This window comes from Phyllobates terribilis, unplaced genomic scaffold (genome assembly GCF_046119375.1).
Source record: "Phyllobates terribilis strain yellow unplaced genomic scaffold, ASM4611937v1 Scaffold_12__6_contigs__length_324123572, whole genome shotgun sequence".
NCBI lineage: Eukaryota > Metazoa > Chordata > Amphibia > Anura > Dendrobatidae > Phyllobates > Phyllobates terribilis.
Window position 1 is genome coordinate 182,250,188 of NW_027362772.1, and position 27,914 is coordinate 182,278,101.

Consider the following 27,914-nt stretch of genomic DNA (forward strand, 5'->3'; position numbering starts at 1 on the left):
CAATTCTGGGATGTATTAACAGAAGCATACAGTCTAGATCACGTGAAGTCATTATCGGTCTTTACTCCTCTTTGGTCAGACCTCATCTGGAATACCGTGTACAGTTTTGGGCACCACATTTTAAAAAAGACATCGACAAACTGGAGCAAGTTCAGAGAAGAGCGACCAGAATGGTGACTGGTCTGCAAACCATGTCCTATGAGGAACGGTTACAGGATTTGGGAATGTTTAGCTTGCAAAAAAGAAGACTGAGAGGAGACTTAATAGCTGTCTACAAATATGTCAAGGGCTGTCACATTGTAGAAGGATCATCTTTATTCTCATTTTCACAAGGAAAGACTAGAAGCAATGGGATGAAACTAAATGGGAGGAGACACAGATTAGATATTAGAAAAAACTTTTTGACAGCTAGGGTGATTAATGAGTGGAACAGGCTGCCACGAGAGGTGGTGAGTTCCCCTTCAATGGACGTCTTCAAACAGAGGCTGGACAGACATCTGTCTGAGATGATTTAGTGAATCCTGCTTTGAGCAGGGGGTTGGACCAGATGACCCAGGAGGTCCCTTCCAACTCTACCATTCTATGATTCTATGCTGCCTTTCCCCCCAATCTATGTATATATACTGCCTCCCCCCCAATCCATGTATATATGCTGCCTCCCCAATCCATGTATATATGCTGCCTCCGCCCAATCCATGTATATATGCTGCCTCCCCCCAATCCATGTATATATGCTGCCTCCCCCCAATCCATGTATATATGCTGCCTCCCCCCAATCCATGTATATATGCTGCCTCCCCCCAATCCATGTGTTATGCACACGCCCGGGCTAAGCGGCGTGTGCGTGTGATTGGTAGTGATTCCACTGGACCGTGCCGGAGAGTGAATGCCTGGAGGGGCGTGACTAAGTATTCACCCGATCCGACCAGGGTCGCACGACGGCATACGACGCCAGTGCACCAAGGAGGAACCGAGCAGAGGGACCAGGTGCTACTCCAGGACAGACCCCGGACACGGCTGTTGACCCACACAGGGGAATACAGGAACAGGCTGGTAGGCTGGCACACAGACTGGTGGGTATAGGCAGGCACGACTGGTATGCAGGCAGGCGGGTATGCAGGCAGGGGGGTAAAGGCAAGCACAGCTAGAGTGCAGACAGGGAGGCACTAGCAGGTAGGAACACAGGCGGGATAGGACCCAGTACACACCGGGACTCAGGAACAATACAGGCAGAGGGTTACAAGCAAGCACAGCTAGAGTGCAGACAAGGCTGAGCAGGGAGGACAGGGCTCTGTTCACACGGAACAGACAGGAAGGGAAAGACAGAGCCAGATACTCACACAGTACTTGCAGAGACAACAAGCAGGAGTTAGGTACGAGTTCAGACTCTGCAGAAAAAGGAAGGGAACGGACATAGAGGTAAAACAGGTAAAGGACAGGAGAGAGTTCAGACTGGAACTGAGTGTACGGAGGAGACCGACACTGCAGAGGGATACAGGAGCGGGTCTGGGAATACGGCCCCCAGAGAGGCGGAACGAACAGGCAAGGAGCGTGTTCAGACAGGACAGACCAGACGCAGGAGCGGGTCTAGGAAATCGGCCACTAGAAGGCGGAACGAACAGGCAAGGAGCGTGTTCAGACAGGACAGACCAGACACAGGAGCGGGTCTAGGAAATCGGCCACTAGAAGGCGAGAGGAACAGGCTAGGAGCGTGTTCAGACAGGACAGACAAGAGAACACAGAAAGGACTCAGTTCAGACACGGGAGCTGATACCGCAAAGCAGGAGACATACAGGACTCAGTTCAGACACGGGAGCTGATACCGCAAAGCAGGAGACATACAGGACTCAGTTCAGACACGGGAGCTGATACCGCAAAGCAGGAGACATAAGACGGGACCTGGCACCTTCAGAGTGCAAGCACACACTGAAGGAAACACTATGCTCAGGCAGGGATAGAAGGGAGCTGCTGAGCTATATACCAAGTGACAGACAGCAATAGGCTGAGGACGCACAAGGGGTGTGACCCACAGCAGGTACAAAAGGCAGGAAGTGATCGGGCGCCGCCCCTAAGCAGCAGAAACAGACACAAACAGACAGCATGGAGGGAAGCCAGAGAGACATTCTGGACAGGAGATCAAGTGCGCCCCCTTGCACAGTGGGAGATGGACCACCATGCAAGGACGCCGCCAGGTATGTTACAGTACCTCCCCCCTTACGCCCCCTCTTCTTCAGGCCTGCCAGAATCTTCCGCAGGGAATTCGAGGACCAGTCGTTCACTGGGTTGGAGGGGGACAGAGACTTAAGGGTAATCTCTGCTTCGAGGTACATCTTGTCAAGCTCACAGGAAGAAATAGACGGGTTATCAGGTACATAATGAGGAAAAGTCACTGTCTCTTTGTTATCTGGTGGTATCCCGGAGGATTCAGGAAACAACTGGAGGTCCTCCGCCGGGTCAGAAGAGTGCAGAGGCTCAGAGAAAACAACTGCTTCAGAGTACACTAGGTCGGACTCACTGGAGGAAGCAGGCGAGGTATCGGGTACCGAGTATAGGAAAGTCTCTGTCCATTCACCACCAGGTGGCACCCCGAAGGGTTCTGGAGACAGCTGGCGGACCTCCGCCTGGTCAGAGGGGTGTAGAGACTCACGGGTAACCTCTGCTTCAGAGTACACTAGGTCGGACTCACTGGAGGAAGCAGGCGAGGTATCAGATCCAGGATATAGGAAAGTCTCTGTCCATTCACCACCAGGTGGCACCCCGAAGGATTCTGAACACAACTGGAGGTCCTCCGCCTGGTCGGAGGGGTGTAGAGACTCAGGAGTAACCTCTGCTTCGGAGTACACTAAGTTGGACTCACTGGACGAAGCGAGCGAGGTATCAGGTACAGAGTATAGGAGAGTCTCTGTCCTTTCGCTACCAGGTAGCACCCCGAAGGGTTCAGGAGACAACTGGAGATCCTCCGCCTGGTCGGAGGGGTGTAGAGACTCGGAGGTAACTACCACTTTGGGGTACCCATTGTCAGGCTCACAGGACGAAACGGACAAAGTATTGAGTACCGGGTGTAGAGAAGGCTCTCTCCATTTGTCATCGAGTGGTATCCCGGAGGGTTCAGGAGGCAACAGGGGATCCTCCGCCAGGTAGTAGAGGTGCACAGACTCTGAGGTAACCACAGCTTTGGAGCATCCTTGGACATGCACACCGGTTAAAGAGAAAGAAGCATCTGATGCCGGGTGCAGGAAGTTCTCCTGTGTGGAGTCTGGATGGGCAGAAGTCTCTTCGGCCAGGAGAACTGGTGCACTACCCACGCACATTACCCATTGGGGTTTCTCCGGGATACAGGGAGATGAAGCTTCAGTAGGGACTTCAAGGTTGGGGTCAGGAGGTCTCAGGGAGGACAGACCCTGGCGTGACGGCTTGCCTCTAAGTCTAGCACGTCTGGACTGCCTCTTGAGGTTGAGAGAAGTATTCCGGAAAGCGTAGTCACCCTGTGAGGATTCTGGGTGGGCAGTAGTCTCATTGGGCTGGAGGACTATTGCGCTACCCACACACATTACCCGTCGGGGCTGCTCCGGGATATTGGGAAGTGAAGCTTCAGCAGGGGCTTCAGAGTTAGGGTCCTCGAAGACCATACGAAAGGCCACCAGGAAGGCCTGCAGGTCAAGGATGACAGGATCCCATGCTTCCCATAGGGGGGTGACCCATTTCAAGGCATCACCCGCTAGGTAGTCAATCATAAAGGCCACTTTAGCCCAATCGGAAGGAAAATAGAGAGGGTAGGCCTTAAAGTGTAGCATGCATTGCTCCACAAATGCACGACACTGTCTTGGATCCCCATAGTAACGTGGCGGATCCGCAGGAACGAGAGCTGATAGATCCATCTGGACGGGTGCGTAATTCGCCTGGAACTCAGCTAAAGGGGGAAAAAAAATTTATTTATTTATTTTAATGCATGTATTCGCTGGAAAAACTTCTCAAAGAGCGAAGGCCGTGGGGCTCAACGGGAACCATGGCCTGAGCATGCTGTTATGCACACGCCCGGGCTAAGCGGCGTGTGCGTGTGATTGGTAGTGATTCCACTGGACCGTGCCGGAGAGTGAATGCCTGGAGGGGCGTGACTAAGTATTCACCCGATCCGACCAGGGTCGCACGACGGCATACGACGCCAGTGCACCAAGGAGGAACCGAGCAGAGGGACCAGGTGCTACTCCAGGACAGACCCCGGACATGGCTGTTGACCCACACAGGGGAATACAGGAACAGGCTGGTAGGCTGGCACACAGACTGGTGGGTATAGGCAGGCACGACTGGTATGCAGGCAGGCGGGTATGCAGGCAGGGGGGTAAAGGCAAGCACAGCTAGAGTGCAGACAGGGAGGCACTAGCAGGTAGGAACACAGGCGGGATAGGACCCAGTACACACCGGGACTCAGGAACAATACAGGCAGAGGGTTACAAGCAAGCACAGCTAGAGTGCAGACAAGGCTGAGCAGGGAGGACAGGGCTCTGTTCACACGGAACAGACAGGAAGGGAAAGACAGAGCCAGATACTCACACAGTACTTGCAGAGACAACAAGCAGGAGTTAGGTACGAGTTCAGACTCTGCAGAAAAAGGAAGGGAACGGACATAGAGGTAAAACAGGTAAAGGACAGGAGAGAGTTCAGACTGGAACTGAGTGTACGGAGGAGACCGACACTGCAGAGGGATACAGGAGCGGGTCTGGGAATACGGCCCCCAGAGAGGCGGAACGAACAGGCAAGGAGCGTGTTCAGACAGGACAGACCAGACGCAGGAGCGGGTCTAGGAAATCGGCCACTAGAAGGCGGAACGAACAGGCAAGGAGCGTGTTCAGACAGGACAGACCAGACACAGGAGCGGGTCTAGGAAATCGGCCACTAGAAGGCGAGAGGAACAGGCTAGGAGCGTGTTCAGACAGGACAGACAAGAGAACACAGAAAGGACTCAGTTCAGACACGGGAGCTGATACCGCAAAGCAGGAGACATACAGGACTCAGTTCAGACACGGGAGCTGATACCGCAAAGCAGGAGACATACAGGACTCAGTTCAGACACGGGAGCTGATACCGCAAAGCAGGAGACATAAGACGGGACCTGGCACCTTCAGAGTGCAAGCACACACTGAAGGAAACACTATGCTTAGGCAGGGATAGAAGGGAGCTGCTGAGCTATATACCAAGTGACAGACAGCAATAGGCTGAGGACGCACAAGGGGTGTGACCCACAGCAGGTACAAAAGGCAGGAAGTGATCGGGCGCCGCCCCTAAGCAGCAGAAACAGACACAAACAGACAGCATGGAGGGAAGCCAGAGAGACATTCTGGACAGGAGATCAAGTGCGCCCCCTTGCACAGTGGGAGATGGACCACCATGCAAGGACGCCGCCAGGTATGTTACACCATGTATATATGCTGCCTTCCCTCCCTCTCCCCAATCCATGTATATATGCTGCCTTCCCCCCAATCCATGTATATATGCTGCTTCCCCCCAATCCATGTATATATGCTGCCTTTCCCCCCAATCCATGTATATATGCTGCCTCCCCCAATCCATGTATATATGCTCTTTCCCCCCAATCCATGTATATATGCTGCTTCCCCCAATCCATGTATATATGCTGCCTTTCCCCCAATCCATGTATATATGCTGCCTCCCCCCAATCCATGTATATATGCTGCCTCCACCCCTCCCTCCAATCCATGTATATATGTTGCTTTCCCCCTCCCCCTCAATCTATGTATATATGCTGCCTTTCCCCCTCCCCAATCCATGTATATATGATGCCTTTCCCCCCCAATCCATGTATATATGCTGCCTTTCCCCCCAATCCATGTATATATGCTGCCTCCCCCCAATCCATGTATATATGCTGCCTTCCCCCCTCCCCCTCAATCCATGTATATATGCTGCCTTCCCCCCTCCCTCTCAATCCATGTATATATGCTGCTTTTCCCCACCAATCCATGTATATATGCTGCCTTTCCTCCCCCCCAATCCATATATATATGCTGCCTTTCCTCTCATTCCATGTATATATGCTGCCTCCTTAGCATTGTCACACTACAACAATACACTGAAGAGCGCCCTAGATGAAGTAGCTCCTTCTACTCGCAGAAAGACCCGACACAGACAACGGCAGCCTTGGCACACAATGCAAACACGTGTTCTTCAGCGTTGCTCAAGGTGTGCTGAGCGCCAATGGAGAAAATCTCTTTTAGCAGAGGATTTCATCCACTATAAATTCATGCTCAAAACCTATAACTCTGCCCTTCATCTGGCCAAACAATCCTACTTCACCAACCTCATCACTTCACTATCAAACAATCCAAAATGGCTTTTTGAAACCTTAAACTCCCTATTGAGCCCCCCCCCCCCCATCACCAACCTCAGCGGTGAGGATCTGGCCACTTATTTCCTAGAAAAAAATCAACCACATCCATCAGAACATCTCAGCCCAATATCCCCAGTGCCTGGATCCCCTTCCCTGCTGCATTTCAAGCTCACTAGCCATATTTGAGCCTGTTACAGAGGAAGAAGTTACCCAGCTCCTCATTTCTTCTTGACCTACAGCCTGCAACAGTGACCCTATTCCTTCACATCTCCTGCAGTCTCTCTCACCGGTGGTCACCACTCACCTGACTAAAATATTTAACCTCTCTCTTTCTTCAGGTATCTTTCCCTCCTCACTTAAACATGCCACATAACCCCTTTACTTAAAAAGCCATCCCTGGACCAGATCTGCACTTCTAACTACAGACCGGTCTCTAATCTTCCCTTCATCTCTAAACTCCTGGAACGCTTGGTCCACTCCCGTCTGATCCGCTATCTCTCAGATAACTCTCTTCTCGACCCTCTACAATCTGGTTTCCGCTCTATACATTCCACTGAAACTGCCCTCACTAAAGTCTCTAATGATCTACTAACAGCTAAATCCAAAGGTCATTGCTCCCTGCTGATTCTCCTGGGTCTCTCTGCAGCATTTGACACTGTGGATCACCAGCTCCTCCTCACTATGCTCCGCTGTATTGACCTCAAGGACACTGTTCTCTCCTGGTTCTCCTCCTACCTCTCTGACCACTCCTTCATTGTATCTTTTGCCGGCTCTTCTTCCTCTCCTCGTCCCCTTACTATAGGGGTTCCACAGGGCTCAGTCGTAGGTCCCCTCCTCTTCTCTCTATACACTGCCCCTATTGGTCAAACAATCAGCAGATTTGGGTTCCATTATCATCTCTATGCTGACGACATCCAATTATACAATTCCTCCCTTGACATCACCCCTACCCTAATACAAAATACCAAGGATTGTCTGTCTGCTGTCTCTAACATCATGTCCTCCCTCTATCTTAAACTGAATCTCTCCAAAACTGAACTTCTTGTGTTTCTCCCCTCTACTAACCTAACCCTATCTAACATCGAAATTACCGTGGAGGGTTCAACCATAACTCCCAAGCAGCACGCCCGCTTGGGGTCATATTCGACACTAACCTTTCCTTTACTCCCTATATTCGATCACTCACTCGCTCTTGTCACCTGCATCTTAAAAACATCTCCAGAATCCAACTTTTTCTCACCTTTGAAACTGCTAAAACTCTTACTGTCGCTCTTATTCACTCTCGTCTGGACTACTGCAACTCTCTTCTGATCGGTCTCCCTCTTACCAAACTTTCTCCTCTCCAATCCGTCCTGAATGCGGCAGACAGGGTCGTATTTCTGTCCAGCTGCTTCACCGATGCCTCCATCTTGTGCCAGTCATTACACTGGTTGCCCATTCGCTACACGGTCCAATATAAACTCATCGCTCTCACCCACAAAGCTCTCCACAGTTCTGCACCGCCTTATATCTCTTCTTTCATCTCTGTCTGTCGCCCTACACGTGCCCTCCGTTCTACAAATGACCTAAGACTAAGATCCCCCATAATCCGAACCTCGCACCTCCGTCTCCAAGACTTCTCTCGTGCTGCACCAGTTCTCTGGAATGGACTACCCCAGACAATCCGACTGATGCCTAGCCCCCATGTCTTCAAGCGCGCTTTAAAAACCCATCTCTTTAAACAAGCCTACCACCTCAACTACTCAGTAAACTAACTTCCCCCTGTTCCCTCCTTCTAAATATTATTCAGAATCTGCACCCTACTATTCATCTGTCTCCACACCCTCCATGCACACGATAACTGCACTCGATACTTGAGTATTGCACTTAAACATCCTGGCTGATGACCCGATCATGCAACTTTATATTAAAATCCCTATTTATTATAACTGCCAGACCTGAAATAACAAGCACTTTTCACCTATTGTGTCCACCCATTTCCTTGTAGATTGTAAGCTTGTGAGCTGAGACCTCACTCCTAATTTAACTGTTTAATCTTCCTTAAATTGTATTGAATTTATCGTCTGTACATGTCCCCGCTTAATTGTAAAGTGCTGTGGAATTTGCTGGCGCTATATAAATAAAAATTATTATTATTATATTTATTAAGCAGCATATCGTCTATTTTTTAATTTGACTGTACAAAGAGCTAGTTCATCCTTCAATTTCTCAGAATCACTACAATTTCTTTTGATTCTCGTGTACTCACCACCAGTATTGCCCTGATGGTGTGTTTCAGGTGACCACTGTTGGCATGCAAAATAGTGTTGCTCGCCCTTGGTTTATGATGGGTGGCAGTAGAAATTTTATCATTTTTCCCTCCAGAACTAGATCTAAAAAGGAAATACAATTCGGGTGACAATTGTGGGTAAATGACAGATTGTACATATTGCCATTGATATATTCAACAAAGGCGGGTATGACAGATATATCGGACCCCCGGACGAACAGGAGGACGTCGATAAATCTGCCATACCACACTATAGGCGCCACAAAAGGATTACAGGAAGCATATAAACAATTATGCTCCCAGTAAGACATCACAAAGTTGGCAAGGGATATCGAGTACTTAGCCCCCATAGAAACTCCTTTGCATTGGAGAAAAAACAAGCGATCATACATAAACAAATTGTGAGTCATAAGAAAGTATGTAACATGTTCTATATATGTGCACAAATCTGACATATAATCACAAAACTTTGACAGATGGAATCTGAGAGCCTGCAAATAAACATCATAAGGTATAGACGTATAAAATGAGACAACGTCACAACTTAACCATGTATATTATGGCTTCCAAGACAGATGAGACACTTGATCAAGTACATCCTGTAATGCACGCGCCCGGACTGACTGGCGTGTGCGTGTATATGTAGTGATTCCACTGGACCGTACCGGAAACTGAATGCCTGGAGGGGCGCAACTAAGTATCCACCCGATCCGACCAAGGTCGCACTACGGCATACGACGCCAGTGCACCAAGGAGGAACCGAGCAGAGGGACCAGGTGCTACTCCAGGTCAGACCCCGGACACGGCTGTTGACCCACACCGGGGAATACAGGAACAGGCAGGTTAGGCTGGCACACAGATGGGTGGATGCTGGCAAGCACGACTGGTATACAAACAGGGAGGTACTGACAGGTACGGCCGGTATGCAGACAGGTGGATGCTGGTAAGCACGACTGGTATGCAGGCAGGGAGGTACTGGCAGGTACGACAGGTTGGAGCACAGAGTGGATAGGTCCCAGTAGAGACTGGGACTCAGGAACAGAACCGCAGATGCGGTGGACAAACACAGCAGAGTGAGGCCGCCCGGAGCGGCGAGCAAGAGCAGAGCGAGACGAGACCGCCTGGAGTGGTGAGCGAGAGTAGAGCAGGACGAGGCCGCCCGGAGCGGTGAGCAAGAGTGGAGCAGGACGAGACTGCCGGAGCAGTGAGCAAAGGGTCAGAGCAGAGCGAGACTGCCGGAGCAGTGAGCAAAGGGTCAGAGCAGAGCGAGACTGCCGGAGCAGTGAGCAAAGTGTCAGAGCAGAGCGAGACTGCCGGAGCAGTGAGCAAAGGGTCAGAGCAGAGCGAGACTGCCGGAGCAGTGAGCAAAGGGTCAGAGCAGAGCGAGACTGCCGGAGCAGTGAGAAAAGGGTCAGAGCAGAGCGAGACTGCCGGAGCAGTGAGCAAAGGGTCAGAGCAGAGCGAGACTGCGGGAGCAGTGAGCAAAGGGTCAGAGCAGAGCGAGACTGCCAGAGCAGTGAGCAAAGGGTCAGAGCAGAGCGAGACCACCTGGAACGGTGAGCAAAGGCAGAGCAGAGCGAGACTGTCTGGAGCGGTGAGCAAAGGCAGAGCAGGCAAGAACCGCTGGAGCGGTGAACAAGGCAGAGCAGGCAGAAACCGCCGGAGCGGTGAGCAAGGCAGGGCAGAGGGGACAGAGCTCTGTTCACACGGAACAGACAGGAAGGGAAAGGCAGAACCAGATACCCACATGGTACTTGCAGTGAAGTAGCGAGTGGACCACAAACTCACAAACGGAAGTACAGTGACAACGAGCAGGAGTTAGGTACGAGTTCAGACTCTGCAGAAAAAGGGAAGATATGGGCGTAGAGAGAAACGGGAAACAGGCTGGAAGATGGTTAGGGCAGGAACAGACACTGGGAAAAGACACAGACAACAGATCTAGGTATGCGGCCCCTAGAGGGCGGAAGGAACAGGCTAAGAGCGTGTTCACACGGGCCTGGAAATACAGCCTCCAGGAAAGGCAGAAAGACAGCTGACTAGAGTACACAGACAGGACACAGTTCAGACACGGGAACTGATACCGCAAGGCAGGAAACATAGGCAGGACCTGGCACATCAGTAACTAGAAGCCAACTGACAGAACAAGATGCTCAGGCATGGATTCCAAGGAGGAGTTGGTTTAAATACCAGGTGACAGACAGCAATAGGCTGAGGACGCATTAGGGGTGTGTCTGCAGCAGCTACAAGAAACAGGAAGTTCGGCGGGCGTCGCCCTAAGCAGCCAGAGCAGAGCAAAGCAGACAGTATGGAAAGAAGCCAGAGTGGCAGTCTGGACTGGAAATCAAGTGCGCGCTCTTGCACAGTGGGAGATGGACCACTATGCAAGGACGCCGCCAGGTATGTTACACATCCAGTGTATCTTTAAGAAATGCAGGTGATCTATATACAAGTGGCTGTAACAATGAGTCAAGCCACTCACCAAGATGCTCTGTCACTGAGCCTATACCAAAGACAATGGGCCTCATCGGGGGGATCAATTCCTTTATATATTTTGACAGCCCATATGTGACATGCAGAAGTAGTGCTGTTGCAGAGTGTGACAGTCACAAGTAGTGCTGTTGCTTTAAAAGTGTTCAGCAACTATTAGAAGTAACACGAGCACATGAGACAGGAAGTGTTGTGCTCCAGAAGCATACAGAAACTAGAGGGGTTAACACAGTCAAGACTGAACTGCTGTGCTGCTAAGGAAACTGTACTGTTTGTCACTGGAGCCTGTTGCTCATAAGCATTAACTTGCACTGGCCGTGCGGCTTCTTATTAAATGTTACTGTTCTACCGTTTATGAGGACTCTTGTCATGTGTGTCTGGTCAGCAAGTGAAACAACCTACGTGTCTGTGCCTGAGGGTCAATACCCCTGTGTGCCTGAGAGAAGCTGCAGCACATGTAACCTAGCGGCGTGCGTGTAGCACATATATTGTAGGGAGAGTCGGATGTTCCACGATCAAGTAGTCTCCCTGTTTGTCAGATACAACACAGTTACATTACTGAGTACTTTGGTGTATGTGTCCTGATTGGACAACATATCCAACATTTGTGATTCATATACAGTCTTCTTCAACACCACTACCATCCCCCTTTTGTCAGACATCTTCACCACAATGTCTGTAATGTCATCCAATTCTCTTAAGGCAACCTTTTCCCGATGTGATAAATTGGATCGATTTCCAACTGGAGATATAGAGGAGTATTGTGCTTTTAATTCGCGTTCTATTACCTCCTGAAATTGATCCATCGATTCAGTTCTAGATTGAATAGGGTAAAATGTAGGGTTGTGAGTTTTGAAAGACTCAACTTAATTAACTACCTTACGATTGTCAATTCCTTGCAGCACCTATAAGTTCAAAATAGATTGTTGTTCCTGGAAATCAAATAATCGATATTCATTAAGTTGAAAGATGTTACTTGGCCTTGTATCTTCTGTGCAGTCCTCTGAAAAAAAAATGTCTTTTTACTGTTAAATTTCTGACAAATGTAATGATTTCTGTAAGGGTGTTTAACAGATTGATTTTTTTATTTGGCACAAAATTCATATTTCATATGACAAAACATTTAATTGATGAGGCGTGAAAACATGATTGGAAAGATTTAAAACATTAGATGAATGCTCTTTATTCAAAAAAGTTTCCTGTGGCTGGTTACCATGCCTGTCGTATTTAGAGTGCGTCCGTCGCGTTTCTTGCGTTTCTGGTGCGATTTTTCTTTCGGTGATAATAGGAAAATTACTGCTGAGAATTGCTTGATTCAACATCCTAAAGCTGACATGATGCCTTTGGGAGGATTTATCTTGGGTTGGAGCATTTTTTAAGATCGATTTAGGTAGTCTGGGAGTTTTCTCCCATCTCCCCCATTCATATACCTGTTTGGTCAGGTAATCGTTATTGTCTCTTTGGAATTTGCTTCTTTTCCTAGCAACAATAATATCTTCCATTTTATTAATGCTGGTTTGGATTCGCTGGAGTGATGTGTCATGTTCAGTAACAATGACCTGCTCCCAGAAAGAGATTTTAATAGAATTTATCTCCTCTTGGAGTTTGGACATTTTGGTCTCCTCCTCCTTAATAATTAATTTCATAAGCTCCAAAGAGCATCTCGACAGTTGCTGATTCCATGCTTCAACAAAAGTGGAGGAATAAACGGTGGTAAGGATATTTTTTAGCCACAAACCTCTTGGTATCATATTTTTGCGATATAGTTTTCAAGTGTTGTATAATCCCACCATACTTTCGTTTCTGATGTTAATAATTTCTCTAAATTGTCAAAGTCCGCATGTATGGTGTTTAAGGAGGAACCTTCACCAGTGTCCATGGCATACACCTGTGCAGACTTTCATACTCGGTCTTGAGCAAATTCAGTAATTTCAATGGAAATAAAAAATGGAAGAGCGAAACGCCGTTCAAAAATCCACTGTGGTAACATTTCAACCACTAAAATTCTAAACAAATTCAATACATGCATAAATAGTCAGGTGTCCGGGTGGGCTCGGTAAAAAGAGTCCAATAGTACAAAATAGAAAAGATTACCAGCTCACCCGGACTTTTGGCGCCTGAAGCAGGGATTCCAAGGGACCACTTGGCAGTATTGCAGACATAAAGGAGAAAAAAAATCCAGCTTAATCAGTGTGGTATGTGCCGGTATGCGTATATTGCCAAACAGTTTCAAAGTGCAGATGGTTTACAAAACTTTAATATTTACAACTAAATCAATTGCAGTGTGTGGTTTATATGATCCAATGCACAACATGCGATAAAATGTATGTAGGGTGCACAACACGCAAGATGAAAAAAGCATTGCTGAACATATTTCTGATATTGGCAATCTTGCGGTTACTAATCGCTCTATTTCTCAGGCTTCCTGACACTTTATCCAGCAGCATAACTGCAGCACCGCCTCTCTCCGGGTCTTCGGAATTTACAGGGTGTCGGCAGCTCCAAGGGGTGGTGACAGCAGGAAGCGGCTGCTGGACAGGGAGGCATACCGGATATACCAGCTGAATACCTGTATTAAATCTTCACCGCAAATTAATGTCCCATTATTGATATTTTTTGTGAAACTATGTTTGGAATAATTGGATTTTATCAATGTGATGTTTAATATTGGAATTTTCTAATTTTTTTTTTTCTTGTTGGGTGTTGGACACAAATTGAATGTTTCTATCATGTGACTTATTTCTCACCTGTCATTGAGAATGGGGGGTTTAAATATGCACGTGATTATTTGATACACAGCTCTGAAAAAAACGCTATCTGCGTTCGAAACGCGTTTGCTTTACCCTGTTATGGATTTTTACTATTTGTAGCTGTCTTGAAAATAAACTTGGATGTTTTTATCTATGAAGCTGGATTTTTTCTCCTTTTTCCATGCTTAATGGTTGGCGAGATGTTCTTTTCCTGAAATTCTGTGCCCTTTTTTTCTCCACACATACCTTTGATCATTGTGGTAAAAGAATTCTTTTGTAACCTTATCTGTCCACAGGATTTATTTCAAAAATGCATCAGGCTTGTTTAGATGTTCTTTTGCATACTTCTGACTCTGAATTTTAAAGTGAGGACGTAGGAGAGGTTTTTTTCTGATGACTCTTCCATGAAGGCCATATTTAAGCAGGTGTCTCTGAATAGTAGAACAATGTACCACAACTCCAGAGTCTGTTAAATTATTCTGAAGGTCTTTTGCAGTCAAGCGGGGGTTCTTATTTGCCTCTCTAGCAATCCTACAAGCAGCTCTCACTGAAATTTTGCTTGGTCTTCCAGATCTTATCTGGACCTCCACCGTTCCTGTTAACTGCCATTTCTTAATTACATTTCAAACTGAGGAAAGGGCAACTTGAAAATGCTTTGCTATCTTCTTATAGGCTTCTCCTCCTTTTTGGGCCTCCACCATTTTCAGAGTGCTAGGCAGCTGCTTAGAAGAACCCATGGCTGCTGTTTTTTGGCACAAGTTTAGAGGAGGCTGGGTTTTTATAAAGCTGGGAACTTTGCATCACCTGGCCTTTCCTAATTATGATAGAGACCAAGCCTTAACCCTAGCAAGCTAATTAAGGTCTGGAACCTTGGTAAAAGTTATATGACCGCACAAATCTTGAAGGGTGCCGAAACTTTTGCATCGGCCCATTTCCCTTTTTGCAATTTTTAAAATGTAAAAGATGACAATTTTTTGTTTTTGTGCCTAAAATACAAAGGAAATGTGTCATCTTTAACTTTAGGCCTTTTAGAGATCATTTCATTTTCAACTTGCTTAACTGTTCACAATAACAGTAATTTTGACCAGGGGTGCCCAAACTTTTACATGCTACTGTAACAATGTTACACTAGCCCTGGGAGAGCCAGTGCCAACACTGCTGGAATGACGCCTACACTGGAGGTGAGCATAGCCGCTATTATTTTATATGAGGGGAACATAATGATTGAATAATGATTTAAGGTCATATTAGAATTTCTTGGTTCATAGTATACAAATGTATATGGTGGGTGCTGATCTGACTTTGAAGTTGATTGATGTACTAAGCTAGATCAATCCTTGCACTGATGTTGGATCTGGTAATGTATTTATCTACTGATTGTGATTCTGCTGCTGTATTCCTGTACGGATGTTGACTTTGTTTCTGTATTCATGAACTTATGATGCTTCTGATGCGGTTTTCATTTTCATGTATTGACAGTAGTTCTGGTTCTGTATTCCTGAACTGATAGCGGTACTTGTGCTATATTCATGTTGATGTATTCATGTACTGATGGTTGTTCTGGTGATGTATTCATGTATTGATGGTGGTTCTGTATGTACTTATGGTGGTTCTGGTGCTGTATTCTTGTACTGATGTTGGTTCTGTATTCATGTACTGATGGTGGCTTTGTTTCTGTATTACTATACTGATGTTGGCACTGTTTCTGTATTCATGTACGGATGATGGTTCTGGTGCCGTTTTCATGTACTGATGGTGGTTGGTTCTGGTGATGTATTTAGGTACTTATGGTGATTCTGATACTGTATTTATGTACTGATGGTGGTTCTGGTTCTATATTCATGCACTGATGATAGTTCTAGTGGTTTATTTATATAATGATGATTATGATGCTGCATTCATGTACTAATGGTGGTTCTAGTGCTGTATTACTGTACTGATAGTGGCTCTGGTTCTGTATTCATGTACTGATGGTGGTTCTGCTACTGTGATCATATACTGATAATGGTTATTGTGGTATATTCATGTACTGATGGTTCTGGTAATCTATTGATTTTGGTTCTGATGCTGTATTGATATAATGATGATGGTTTGGGTGATGTATTCATGTATTGATGGTGGTTCTGGAGCTCGATTCCTGTATTGATGTTGGCTCTGTTTCTGTATTCATGTACTGATATTGATTCTGGTGCTGTTTTTATGTACTAATGATGGCTCTGGTGAAGCATTCATGTACTAATGATGGTTCTAGTACTGTATTCCTATACTGATGGTGGTTGCTGAATTTCTGTACTTATAGAGGCTTCAATGCTATATTCATGCACTGATGGTGGTTCTGGTGATGTATTCATATACTGATGATGATTCTAGTGATGTGTCCATGTACTCATTGTGGTTCTGGTGCTCAATTGTATGGATAGTAGTTTTGATTCTGTATATACTGATTGGTGGTTCTCGTGCTGTAGTCATGTACTGACTGATGTTGGCTCTGGCTCTGTATTCATGTACTGATAATGGCTCTGGTGATGTATTCATGTTCAGGTTCTGGTAAAGTATATAAGTATTGATGGTGGTTCTTATGTTGTATTCATATACTGATGATGGTTTGAGTGATGTATTCATGTACTGATGGTGTCTATGGTGCTGTATTTTTGTACGGATAGTAGTTTTGGTTCTGTAAGTATTAATGGTGGTTATGGTGCTGTATTCATGTCCTGCTGTTGGCTCTGGTTCTTTATTCATGTCCTGATGGTGGTTCTGGTTCTGTATTCCTGTACTGAAGAAGGTTCTGGTGATGTATTTATGTAACGGTAGAAGTTCTGGTGCTATATGCCTGTACTGATGGTGGTTCTGGTGATGTAGTCATGTAATAATGGCGGTTTTGGTGCTGTACCTCTATACTAATGGTAATTTTGGTGATGTATTCATTTAATGATGATGATTCTGGTGCTGTATTCTTGTACTGATGACGGTTCTTCTGTTGTTTTCATGTATTGATTGTGATTTGGGTGCTGTATTTGTGTGCTGATTGTAGCTCCAGTGCAGTTTTATTTACTGGTGGTGGTTTTGGTGCTGTATTAATATATTGATGCTTGCTCTGATTCTGTATTCATGTACCGATGTTGGCTCTGGTTCTGTATTCATGTGCTGATAATGAATCTGATCCTGTACACACTGTAGCAATCCATAACTATGTTAATAAAGTAGTGTGCCATCTGACAAATTAGGATTACTACATGTGTGTATATGTTAGGAGCACGAAACCTTTATATTTGGTGATACACAGAAAGATGAGAGTCTCTACTTGTATAACACCTACTACATTTTTAGTGCTCCTGGAAGGTATCCCTATGTGTTATTTGTGGTGTTACATAGAACTGCAGGAATAGGAGCCTTTAATTTTGGTTAATTATTTTTATTTTACACATGAGGAAGAGGTGTCTGAGTGTGGTCTGCAGGAAAGAGCATAGTCTAAAAGGGCACAAACAAGGAACTTGATTTTAAAAATTTGAATCCCACTACTGCCTCCCCCTGAGATCCCTACTAGTGATGAGCGAGCGTGCTCGTTTAACCCTTTAACCGAGCATGTTCGGGTGCTTACCAAGTATCTTTGGCGTGCTCGTATATTATGTTCGAGTCCCTGCGTCTGCATGATTTGCAGCTGTTAGGCAGCCTCAACACATGCAGGGATTACCTGTTTGTTAGGGAATCCTCACATGTGTTGAGGCTGTCTAACAGCCGCAAATCGTGCAGATGCAAGTACTCGAACATAATATACTAGCATGCAGAAGATACTCGGTAAGCACCCAAGCATGCTCAGTTAAAGGGTTAAACGAGCACACTCGATAATAAATAATCCCTACATAAAATTCTGCTTCTGTAAGGTTGCAGAGAGGGTTATAGTGTGTGGAGCTACCTCAGAAGCTGATTCCTCTTGACAGGTGGTAAATGCCAGTTGTTTCACAGCCGGCATCTGTTTCTCTTTTCAGTGGCTGGATCTAAGCTCTGAAAGCTACTGTTAACCATTTGGATGCTGCTATCAATTTCTCACAGCGGCATTTAAAAAGAGCAATCATGGGTGCACACACCAGCTCCTGCCAGCCCCCACGATGTACCTGTGCCTTCTAAAGGCCTCCGTCACTAAAATTTTGGCTCTCTGTGCCAAAGGGTTAGCTTCAAAGGAGACCGTGATTTGTTCCTATTTGATATTGGGTTGTGAAAATTAGCCAGTTCCTTTAAAGCAGCCATTTTAATAGCTCTCACAGTACCTGTTGCATGCATCATTAAATAACTCCTTTAGACATGGAGAGGCTGGTGTACAAATCCATGTCAGAATAGCTGTATTATGGTGATATTACAATGAGCATTTTATGAGTCCACCTAAAGCTTTTAAAAAGGATTATACAGCCATTCTGTAATTTCAAAGTAAGTACACCAGCCTCATCCTGGCCACTAGCCTTATCAGATCTTAGACATCTATTTAATAATATACCGTGCATGCAGTATACAGTTTGTATTATGAAATCCCCTGACAGATCCACCTTAATTCTTACCTGTTCCACACATTTGTCTTCTCTTTGCATAACGTGCCCTTGCACCCTTGCTTTAGTGTTATTCTAATCGGTGTAGGAAAGGAAGGGTTAAGAGCTAAAATGCACTGGTTGATTATTCCAAAAGCATTGGGAAAAAAATAACGTAAAATCTATTATTAATAACAAGTTCATTGGATCCACAGAATGTGAGCGACGACCATTTCATCTTCTCTCTGTATCAACAGTGACTCCCCCAAACAACACCTGACACCTCATCTATCCACCTCAGTAAAAAATCCACTTTTCAAAGCCCAGTCTCTTTCGTCAAACTAGGTGCAAGCCCATAAATCACTGGCCTCATTGCCCCGGTCATCTCCTCCACCAATAGTTGACCCTTTCCTGGCTCGATGATTTATAAGAGAAAGTTACTTTGTTTCATTGGCTATGGCACATTTGCTGTAACAGTTTGTAGCAAGGGCCTAGGAGACAGTAAATTTATTGTCTATGAACCTTGAAGAATGACATCAATGCAAAGTGTCTCGCATTAAGAATTCTATGGGGAAGGAACCATTGGCTCATCATCTGTCTTTTGGAGGAGAGTGATGTTTTCTATGTCGTCATAGAACTCTATATAAGAAATGACACTTTAATGATGAACCCGGCAATTAAAGGAGACCAGACAGAGAAGCATCTGCTCCCTGGTCCAGCAGCCATGCACAAGCTCTTCTCCTGCGGACTCATCCTTGCAATTGTCTTCAGCCCACTTCGATCCCTTCCATTATTGGACCCCAATGACATTTCCTATCGAATACCAGGTAAGGAAACTTAGATCTTTATCCAATCCCCTTCCCCAACTAATAAAATTAGTTTAACATGAAGGTTTAATTACTGAACATTTCATTATCCTGCAGCCAATTCCTAATGATTGATCATACTGAAGGGTCAAATGCTAAAACTTAACTGGAATAAAATGTCTCCATTAGTCTCTTAGTTAGAATTATATACACGTATTTTTTTTTTTATAAAAGGAAATTACTTTTCTTAAGATGATATTACTGTAATAAGAAATTAAGTGAATATTCCAGACTGTGACCGAAGGAGAATCGGAATGGCAAAGTCATTTACAGTCACCTTCATTATTTTAATTAATAGTTTTATTTTTTTTTTTTAACCTATTTTCAGACTTTTCACAGCATAGCAACAAAGTCACATAAACGTAGGGGATACATGAATGTCAAATTTGCAGAAAGACTTACATTTTGGTACAAAAATTACTGGAATGTATTTAAAATTCTAATTATTAGTAATTGTTCAATATTATTTTCTACTTTATTTTATATTATTTTCTGCTTCTTCATTCATCTGGTTTATTAAAGTGCTCTTTAAAAATAATTTTTAACCATTCATAATGTAATATTCAGTGTTATACAAATTATATGCAATTATTATATCCATTTATTTCAAATATATAGACACATCCACATTATACCTTACCGTCAATTATTATATTGCAGTTCACTGTTAGAGATAGATTTTCTGTATATGTATATATATATATATATATATATATATATATATATATATATATATATAATATGTGTATATATATATATATTTGTATATATATATATATATATATATATTTGTGTATATACTTAGGTAGAAACATCTCAGATTTTCAGCTGTAACATATATTTTACATACTGAACACTTTACTGTGTAATTTTGGGTTTATTGTATATGCAGAGACAATATATAGGCTACATGTTCCAATTTTGGTCCCTAATAATTCATGTTACCTGCCCTCCCCCCAGGTTAATCATTCATCACTGTTTAATGAAACGTTCTGAAGCTTTCTAATATATTTTGTCTTTTACAATAAATGCTTATTGCCAGTGAATGAAAACATTCTTGTTTACATCGAGAAAATGCAGCCCTTGTACTTCTCACAGCTGAGGGTTTGCTACAATAATGTCCATTCTAGACAATACTGTACATGTAACAGTAGCAGTATGTTTAGTATATATTTAGTATTTATATTTATTATATTTCTGCTGTCCAAATAGTATGCTACAATGTATTAGTGCAGGAAAAATACATCAGTCCAGGCTGTAATGTGAAATTTCCTAAAACACGAAACAGGTAATCCTCAGAAAATTCATCTGACATACCGTAATTAAAAAAAATGTTATATCATATATTTAGTGTCCTTATAATATTGGTGTAAAGGAATTGTGCATTCCAAATATATAAGAGGAATTAGGTACAAAGATATAAGTTTAGAGGACAGATCACAAAGCTTTCAATCTCTCTTTTCCTGACATGTTATGACTTATGATTAATGTGGGCTCTCTTTTATCAGACAAAAATCATATTTAAAGGGCTTGGACTGGCCCACAGGAGAACAGGTGAGTTCCCCGGTGGGCCCCTGTGCAGACAAAAGCAGCACAGTGGCTCAGTGGTTAGCACTGCAGCCTTGCAGCGCTGGGGTCCTGAATTCAAATCCCACCAAAGACAACATCTGCAAGGAGTTTGTATGTTCTCCCTGTGTTTGCGTGGGTTTCCTCCGGTTTCCTCCCACACTCCAAAGACATACTGGTAGGGAATGTAGATTGTGAACCCCAATGGCGACAGTGATGATAATGTCTGTAAAGCGCTGTGGAATTAATGGCGCTATATAAGGGAGTAAAATAAAAAATAAATAAATTCATTTCCCAAACTACGAAGTAAATTAATATATATGGACATAGGTACATTTGGGCATAAGGATAATGTAATATTTATATGTCATTGAACCGTGGGCCCCTAGAGTTAACATTACTGGTGGGCCTTTGACACCCCAGTCCGACACTGTTTATTATGGTCTTTTGTTGAGTGTATGAAATGTATAAAACCTTGAATAATTTATATTTGGCAAAAGAAAATATTATAAGTGATATTAGAGTGGGCAATATATGGATAACTAGACCAATGGCATCGTTAAAACTTTATACTAACTGTGATTCACAATGGAAAAATTATCCCCCTTTAAAAATAGTGGGATACAGGGTGGAGATTTATATATTCAGGTAGGTGAAGAAACAGTATAGCAACAGGTTAAGCCATTCATTTAAAACCCACCAGGCATCTGCTTTATGATGCGTATTGTCACTAACCAATGCATGTTTTTTTATCATCTTTATATTATATGTTGCATTTCTTCCTTTTTTTGTATTGTTGATTGCAAATAATTTACAATCTCTTTATCTAGAAGATGTATATTGATTGTTACTTGCTGTCAGTGAGCGGAAGCGTTCTTGTCCATACAGGGAGGCTGATGACCTGCTCTTAACATATGATGCGCTAAGAGTCTTCTTTCATGCATGTTCATTTTCATACAATTTTTGTACTACTGCTCTCTGTTATTAGTCTCCCAGGATGGCCATCATCTAACATTGTTTACAAGTGCTACTTTTGCTCTGAAGTATTTATTTCTCATTGCTGCCTTACTCATCATCTCTATCTGCCGTACTTCTTTGGTGCATCGGCCACTCTAGGGTTTCACCCTCATGGAGCCATAAGATTTTATATCAAGCCCTACGACTTTTTGTCAATGTTTCTTTAGGGATGGAAAATTTTTCCTTTGTATCTTTTTTTTTTTAAGTGACCTTTCTATTTCGACTCCATGCTATTCATCGCCATATTTTTCACCAAGTTCTTTAAAATGACACACACAGGTTAATGAATTTTGTGCAAAATCAAAGATGCTCATGTGATTTCTTTTCTTTTTTCCTTTTTAAAGCACCACTCCAGCATTTTTTTTATTGCACCGCTGGAGTGGTGCTTCAAAGGTAAGTCTCCTGCCCATTGTGTCATACTCACCTTCTGGTGTTTTCATCTGTTTTCGCCACCACTCCCCAGCGAAAAGTGTCCTGCCGGCTGCTCCAGTGTTTCATGGGGCTGTGCGGAGGTCACTATTCAATACAAGTCTATGAGAGGCTCATTCTGGCAGCGTTCTGGCTCTCATAGACTTGCATTGAGAGCTTGTGACGTAGCTTCTGACTTCAGGACAGTCAGAAGCTGCAGTCACAAGATGGCGCCATGGGACCCTAGCGGCGCCAAAAAATGGGAAGACACCGGAGGGTGAATATATGACCAGGGGTAGGGGACTTACATTTAAAGCGGCACTCCAACGCTGAAAAAGAAAAAATGCTGGAGTGGTGCTTTAAAGAAAAAAGTCTCATAACCCTTTAAGATGTTGCAGATTAGTCTTCAACTACTCAAAAATGAAATTAAGCAGATTCTGTACTCCTAGGGTACTGGAGTACAATTGAGCACACGTTTTGTGACATTTCGAAAATTAGCAAATGATGAATTAGGTTAAAACATATGAATAAGAAACCACACCTATAATGAATAAAAAAACAGATGAAATGAAAAAAGGTGCAAATTCAATAATGAATATGGACATTAAAGTCACTATTAGAACCACATTTACTCCAGAGAAAAAGGTGCAAAAACAATGACGAAAAAGGGCCGCTATCCTGTTACACCAATTCTAGTTCTATTTTTTACTGGTCATTGATTACAGTAGATTTTTTTTTGCACATTTTCTTTGCCCTAACATTTTAGGTAATTAATCTCTGATTAATCTTTGATTTAGTCATTTATTATTCTATCTTCCCTTTCACAGATTCAAAGATGGATTTTGGAGACGTGAGCAGCTGGGAGGACACTCACTTATTACAGAATCTCCCCTCATTTCTGGGCAAGGGAAGAGATACAGATATTGATACAGGTGACATTTTCAGCAAAGAAGGTGCAGTACATGAAATGATTCATGAATAATAGAAGAAGTTGAGACATAGCTATAGGGGGAAGAGGATACAGTTGCACCTAGGTCCGGGTGCCTGAAGGAACTCAAAGACCCAATGGGTTTTGCAGATCTTTATCAGGAGATTCACAACTCATACATATTCAATTGTAGAGGCCAACAATGGGACCTGCATCTATTTCGAGAATGGGGCCCTGTTGTCCACTGCTATCAGTGGGGAGGTGGTCGGAAATCCCACTAACAATAATGCAACTGCTCCTCGTTTTTTAGATAGATGCATGACCATCGATGGGATCCACATCTAAAATATATTTATGGCATAACCTATGGATATGCTATAATTGTACAAGATGGGATTATGCCTCTAAGTGCAGCGATTTAAATGCGCTAAAAATGCTGCAGGCAAGCTCGACGGTCTCAGAAACTTGTAAATATTTTTCAGGACTTGAAAAGGGTTTGTTAAAATATGATTTTAAGAGAGTCAAACCCAAATTACATTCTCATGATTTTTGCTGCTATGGCAGTATTTGTGTAAAGCTGATATTTTTGCTTAAATGTAGCCAGAAAATTGAAGACATAGGCTGCTATTGTAGACGCTATGGGGAGGGAGCATTGGTCATCCCTCCCGTAATCTTCTCAGGCTCCTTGCATTAGTGTGCAAGAAGAAAGTGCATCTACGCTGAGATAGAAATTTGTGCAGTCCTCCATGATTAGCAACTTGGTGAAGCCCCAGTAGGTCTTCATTAATTTGATGGAGCAGCTCCATAATTTAATTATTTACTAAAAAGTCACCATTTTTGAGTAGTCCCTGGTCTACTATGGCTTAGAAGAACAGGTCTACAGGTTCAATGGTTTGGACAAGCAGTTGCTGGTGTTCAGTTATTTAGTAGAGCAGTCTTAGGTTTCCAGTGGTTTGGTTTAGTGGTTCCCTCTAAAATACCCTCATTCTTCAGATACTAGCTATAGCTGGTAACGATTACAGACAAGTACATGGAACTAGTCAAATTGACATACACATCAGTTCTTACATAAATAATGAATTATTTGTAGTGTTAGCAAATTATTCAATTGTACTTTAATGAATAGCTTTCTCTTTTTTAACCAGGACTTAGCCTTGGAAATTATAATATGGATGATGTTATGAAAGAGGTGAGTTACAGTAGTTATATTATTGTACATAGGGGACAGTATTATAGTAGTTATATTCTGGTACATAGGAGCAGTATTATAGTAGTTATATTCTTGCACATAGGGGGCAGTATTATAGTAGTTATATTCTGGTACATAGGAGGCATTATTATAGTAGTTATATTCTTGTACATAGGGGGCAGTATTATAGTAGATATATTCTTGTACATAGAGGAGTAGTATTATAGTAGTTATATTCTTGTACATAGGAGCAGTATTATAGTAGTTATATTCTTGTACATAGGAGCAGTATTATAGTAGTTATATTCTTGTACATAGGGGGCAGTATTATAGTAGTTATATTCTTGTACATAGGAGTAGTGTTATAGTAGTTATATTTTTGTACATAGGAGCAGTATTATAGTAGTTATATTCTTGTACATAGGAGCAGTATTATAGTAGTTATATTATTGTACATAGGAGGCAGTATTATAGCAGTTACAGTGCCTACAAGTAGTATTCAACCCTCTGCAGATTTAGCTGGTTGACACATGCAGAATTAACTTGGCATTGTGACATTTGTACTGTAGATCAGCCTGGAAGTGGGAAATGCACTGCAGCAAATTTTTTTTTTTTTTTTTTTTAAACGTAAAAAGTTAATTCAGAGTGTCATTTATTATTCAACCCCTCAAACCACAAGAATTCTGTTTGGTCCCCCAAAAGTATTAAGAAGTAGTTCAGGCACCAAGAATAATGAGCTTCACATGTGTGGATTAAAGATCTCTTTTGCCAGCCTTTTCTGACTATTTAAGACCCTCCCCAAACTTGTGAACAGCACTCAGACATGGTCAACATGGGAAAGACAAAGGAGCATTCCAAGGCCATCAGAGACAAGATCGTGGAGGGTCACAAGGCTGGCAAGGGGTACAAAACCCTTTCCAAGGAGTTGGGCCTACCTGTCTCCACTGTTGGGAGCATCATCCGTAAGTGGAAGGCTTATGGAACTACTGTTAGCCTTCCACGGCCAGGACAGCCTTTGAAAGTGTCCTCCCGTGCCGAGGCCAGGCTTGTCCGAAGAGTCAAAGCTAACCCAAGGACAACAAGGAAGGAGCTCCGGGAAGATCTCATGGCAGTGGGGACATTGGTTTCAGTCAATACCATAAGTAACGTACTCCACCGCAATGGTCTCCGTTCCAGACGAGCCCGTAAGGTACCTTTACTTTCAAAGCGTCATGTCAAGGCTCGTCTACAGTTTGCTCATGATCACTTGGAGGACTCTGAGACAGACTGGTTCAAGGTTCTATGGTCTGATGAGACCAAGATCGAGATCTTTGGTGCCAACCACACACGTGACGTTTGGAGACTGGATGGCACTGCATACGACCCCAAGAATGCCATCCCTACAGTCAAGCATGGTGGTGGCAGCATCATGCTGTGGGGCTGTTTCTCTGCCAAGGGGCCTGGCCATCTGGTCCGCATCCATGGGAAGATGGATAGCACGGCCTACCTGGAGATTTTGGCCAAGAACCTCCGCTCCTCCATCAAGGATCTTAAGATGGGTCGTAATTTCATCTTCCAACAAGACAACGACCCAAAGCACAGAGCCAAGAAAACCAAGGCCTGGTTCAAGAGGGAAAAAGTCAAGGTGTTGGAGTGGCCTAGTCAGTCTCCTGACCTTAACCCAATTGAAAACTTGTGGAAGGAGCTGAAGAATAATGTCCACATGAGACACCCAAAGAACCTAGATAACTTGGAGAAGATCTGCATGGAGGAGTGGGCCAAGATAACTCCACAGACCTGAGCCGGCCTGATCAGGTCTCATAAAAGACGATTATTAGCTGTAATTGCAAACAAGGGTTATTCCACAAAATATTAAACATAGGGGTTGTATAATAATTGACCCACACTTTTATGTTTAAAATTTAATAAAATTCAACTGAGCAACATAACTTTTTGGTTTGTAAGATTTATGCTTCTGTTCATAAAACCTACTCTCGTTTGCAGTTTGAAGGCTCTAACTTATTTGCATCTTATCAAACAAGCTAAATCTGCAGGGGGTTGAATACTACTTGTAGGCACTGTATATTCTGGTACATGGGAGCAGTATTATGGTAGTTATATTATTGTACATAAGAGCAGTATTATAGTAGTTATATTCTTGTACATAGGAGCAGTATTATACTAGTTATATTCTTGTACATAGGAGCAGTATTATAGTAGTTATATTATTGTACATAGGAGCAGTATTATAGTAGTTATATTCTTGTACTTAGGTGGGCAGTATTATAGTACTTATATTCTTGTACATAGGGGACAGTATTGTAGTAGTTATATTCTTGTACATAGGAGCAGTATTATATTAGTTATATTATTGTACATAGGAGCAGTATTATATTAGTTATATTATTGTACATAGGAGGCAGTACTATAGTAGTTATATATTCTTGTACATAGCAGCAGTATTATAGTAGTTATATTCTTGTACATAGGAGGCTGTATTATAGTAGTTATATTCTTGTACATAGGAGCAGTATTATAGTAGTTATATTTTTGTACATAGGAGCAGTATTATAGTAGTTATATTTTTGTACATAGGAGCAGTATTATAGTAGTTATATTTTTGTACATAGGAGCAGTATTATAGTAGTTATATTATTGTACATAGGAGCAGTATTATAGTAGAAAATCAAGGATTCCAGCAGCAGGCAAGTCCGAGAAAATTCCTAAGTTTATTGACGCATGTAAAAGTCCATAGAAACCTTACCCTCACCAACTATAGAATTAAAAGGTCTGGCATATGCGTTTTTGGATGTATGTCCTTATTCATTACAATGAATAAGGACATACATCCGAAACGCGTCTGCCTTTTAATTCTATAGGTGGTGGAGGGTAGGGTTTTTATGGACTTTTACATGCTTCAATAAACTTTGTAATTTTCTGGGACTTGCCTGCTGCTGGAATCCTTGATTTTCTATCCACTCTTGATGCATCGCAGTTCCGTGCAGCAGACGTCCCGGAGGTGAGCTGATTTAAGAGGTTAATCCCTCTTGTGGTTTCTCAGTATTATAGTAGTTATATTTTTTAATGTAGGGAGCAGTATTATATTAGTTATATTTTTGTATTTAGGTGCATAGGGCCAGTGTTTGCAGTTATGAAATAGTCTTTCACTTCCTGTGAATTATGTTTCAATCTATATTACTCAACAGAAGGTGATAACGAGCACAAGAGAAAGTTCTCTAATTTAGTACATGATGGGAGTGAAATTAAGAATAACAAACATTGTATTTTTTATATTGCAGGAATTACTTAACAAGCAGCCACAGATATCACTACTGAGCCGCCTACAATCTAAAGAGCGTAAACCTTATAAGAAGCGAGCAGGGAATTTGTCTGAATGTTTCTGGAAATATTGTGTCTGATTGTGAGGAACATGAAGTATCTATAGGATTTATGCTTATTTCTACACCACTGTATTCACAATGATGCCTCATCTCAACAAAAGAGGAATAATGGATGAGAAGACGAACTCTGCCAAATAGTTTATTTTACATTTCAGAAACAATATTTTGTGTTTTGCTGATATTTGGTA

The 27,914-nt window shown here is 43.2% G+C and overlaps 1 protein-coding gene across 1 annotated transcript; it reads left to right on the forward strand.

Moving 5' to 3' along the window:
* Positions 1 to 10,870: 10,870 nt before the first annotated feature.
* UTS2 (urotensin 2) lies at positions 10,871 to 27,828 on the forward strand. The gene is made up of 4 exons (XM_073657814.1): positions 10,871 to 11,012; positions 23,057 to 23,161; positions 24,303 to 24,346; positions 27,625 to 27,828. The coding sequence occupies exons 1-4, from the start codon at positions 10,985 to 10,987 to the stop codon at positions 27,742 to 27,744; spliced, it is 297 nt and encodes a 98-aa protein (XP_073513915.1). The 5' UTR covers positions 10,871 to 10,984; the 3' UTR covers positions 27,745 to 27,828.
* The last annotated feature ends 86 nt before the right edge of the window (positions 27,829 to 27,914 follow it).

What these genes read in the sequence shown, in the direction of transcription:
- UTS2 (XM_073657814.1), top strand. Translation starts at nt 10,985, where the DNA reads ATGGACCACTATGCAAGGACGCCGCCAG. An exon ending in CTATGCAAGGACGCCGCCAG is followed by an intron (nt 11,013 to 23,056) that starts GTATGTTACACA and finishes TCCCTTTCACAG; the next exon opens with ATTCAAAGATGGATTTTGGA. An exon ending in AGATACAGATATTGATACAG is followed by an intron (nt 23,162 to 24,302) that starts GTGACATTTTCA and finishes TTTTTTAACCAG; the next exon opens with GACTTAGCCTTGGAAATTAT.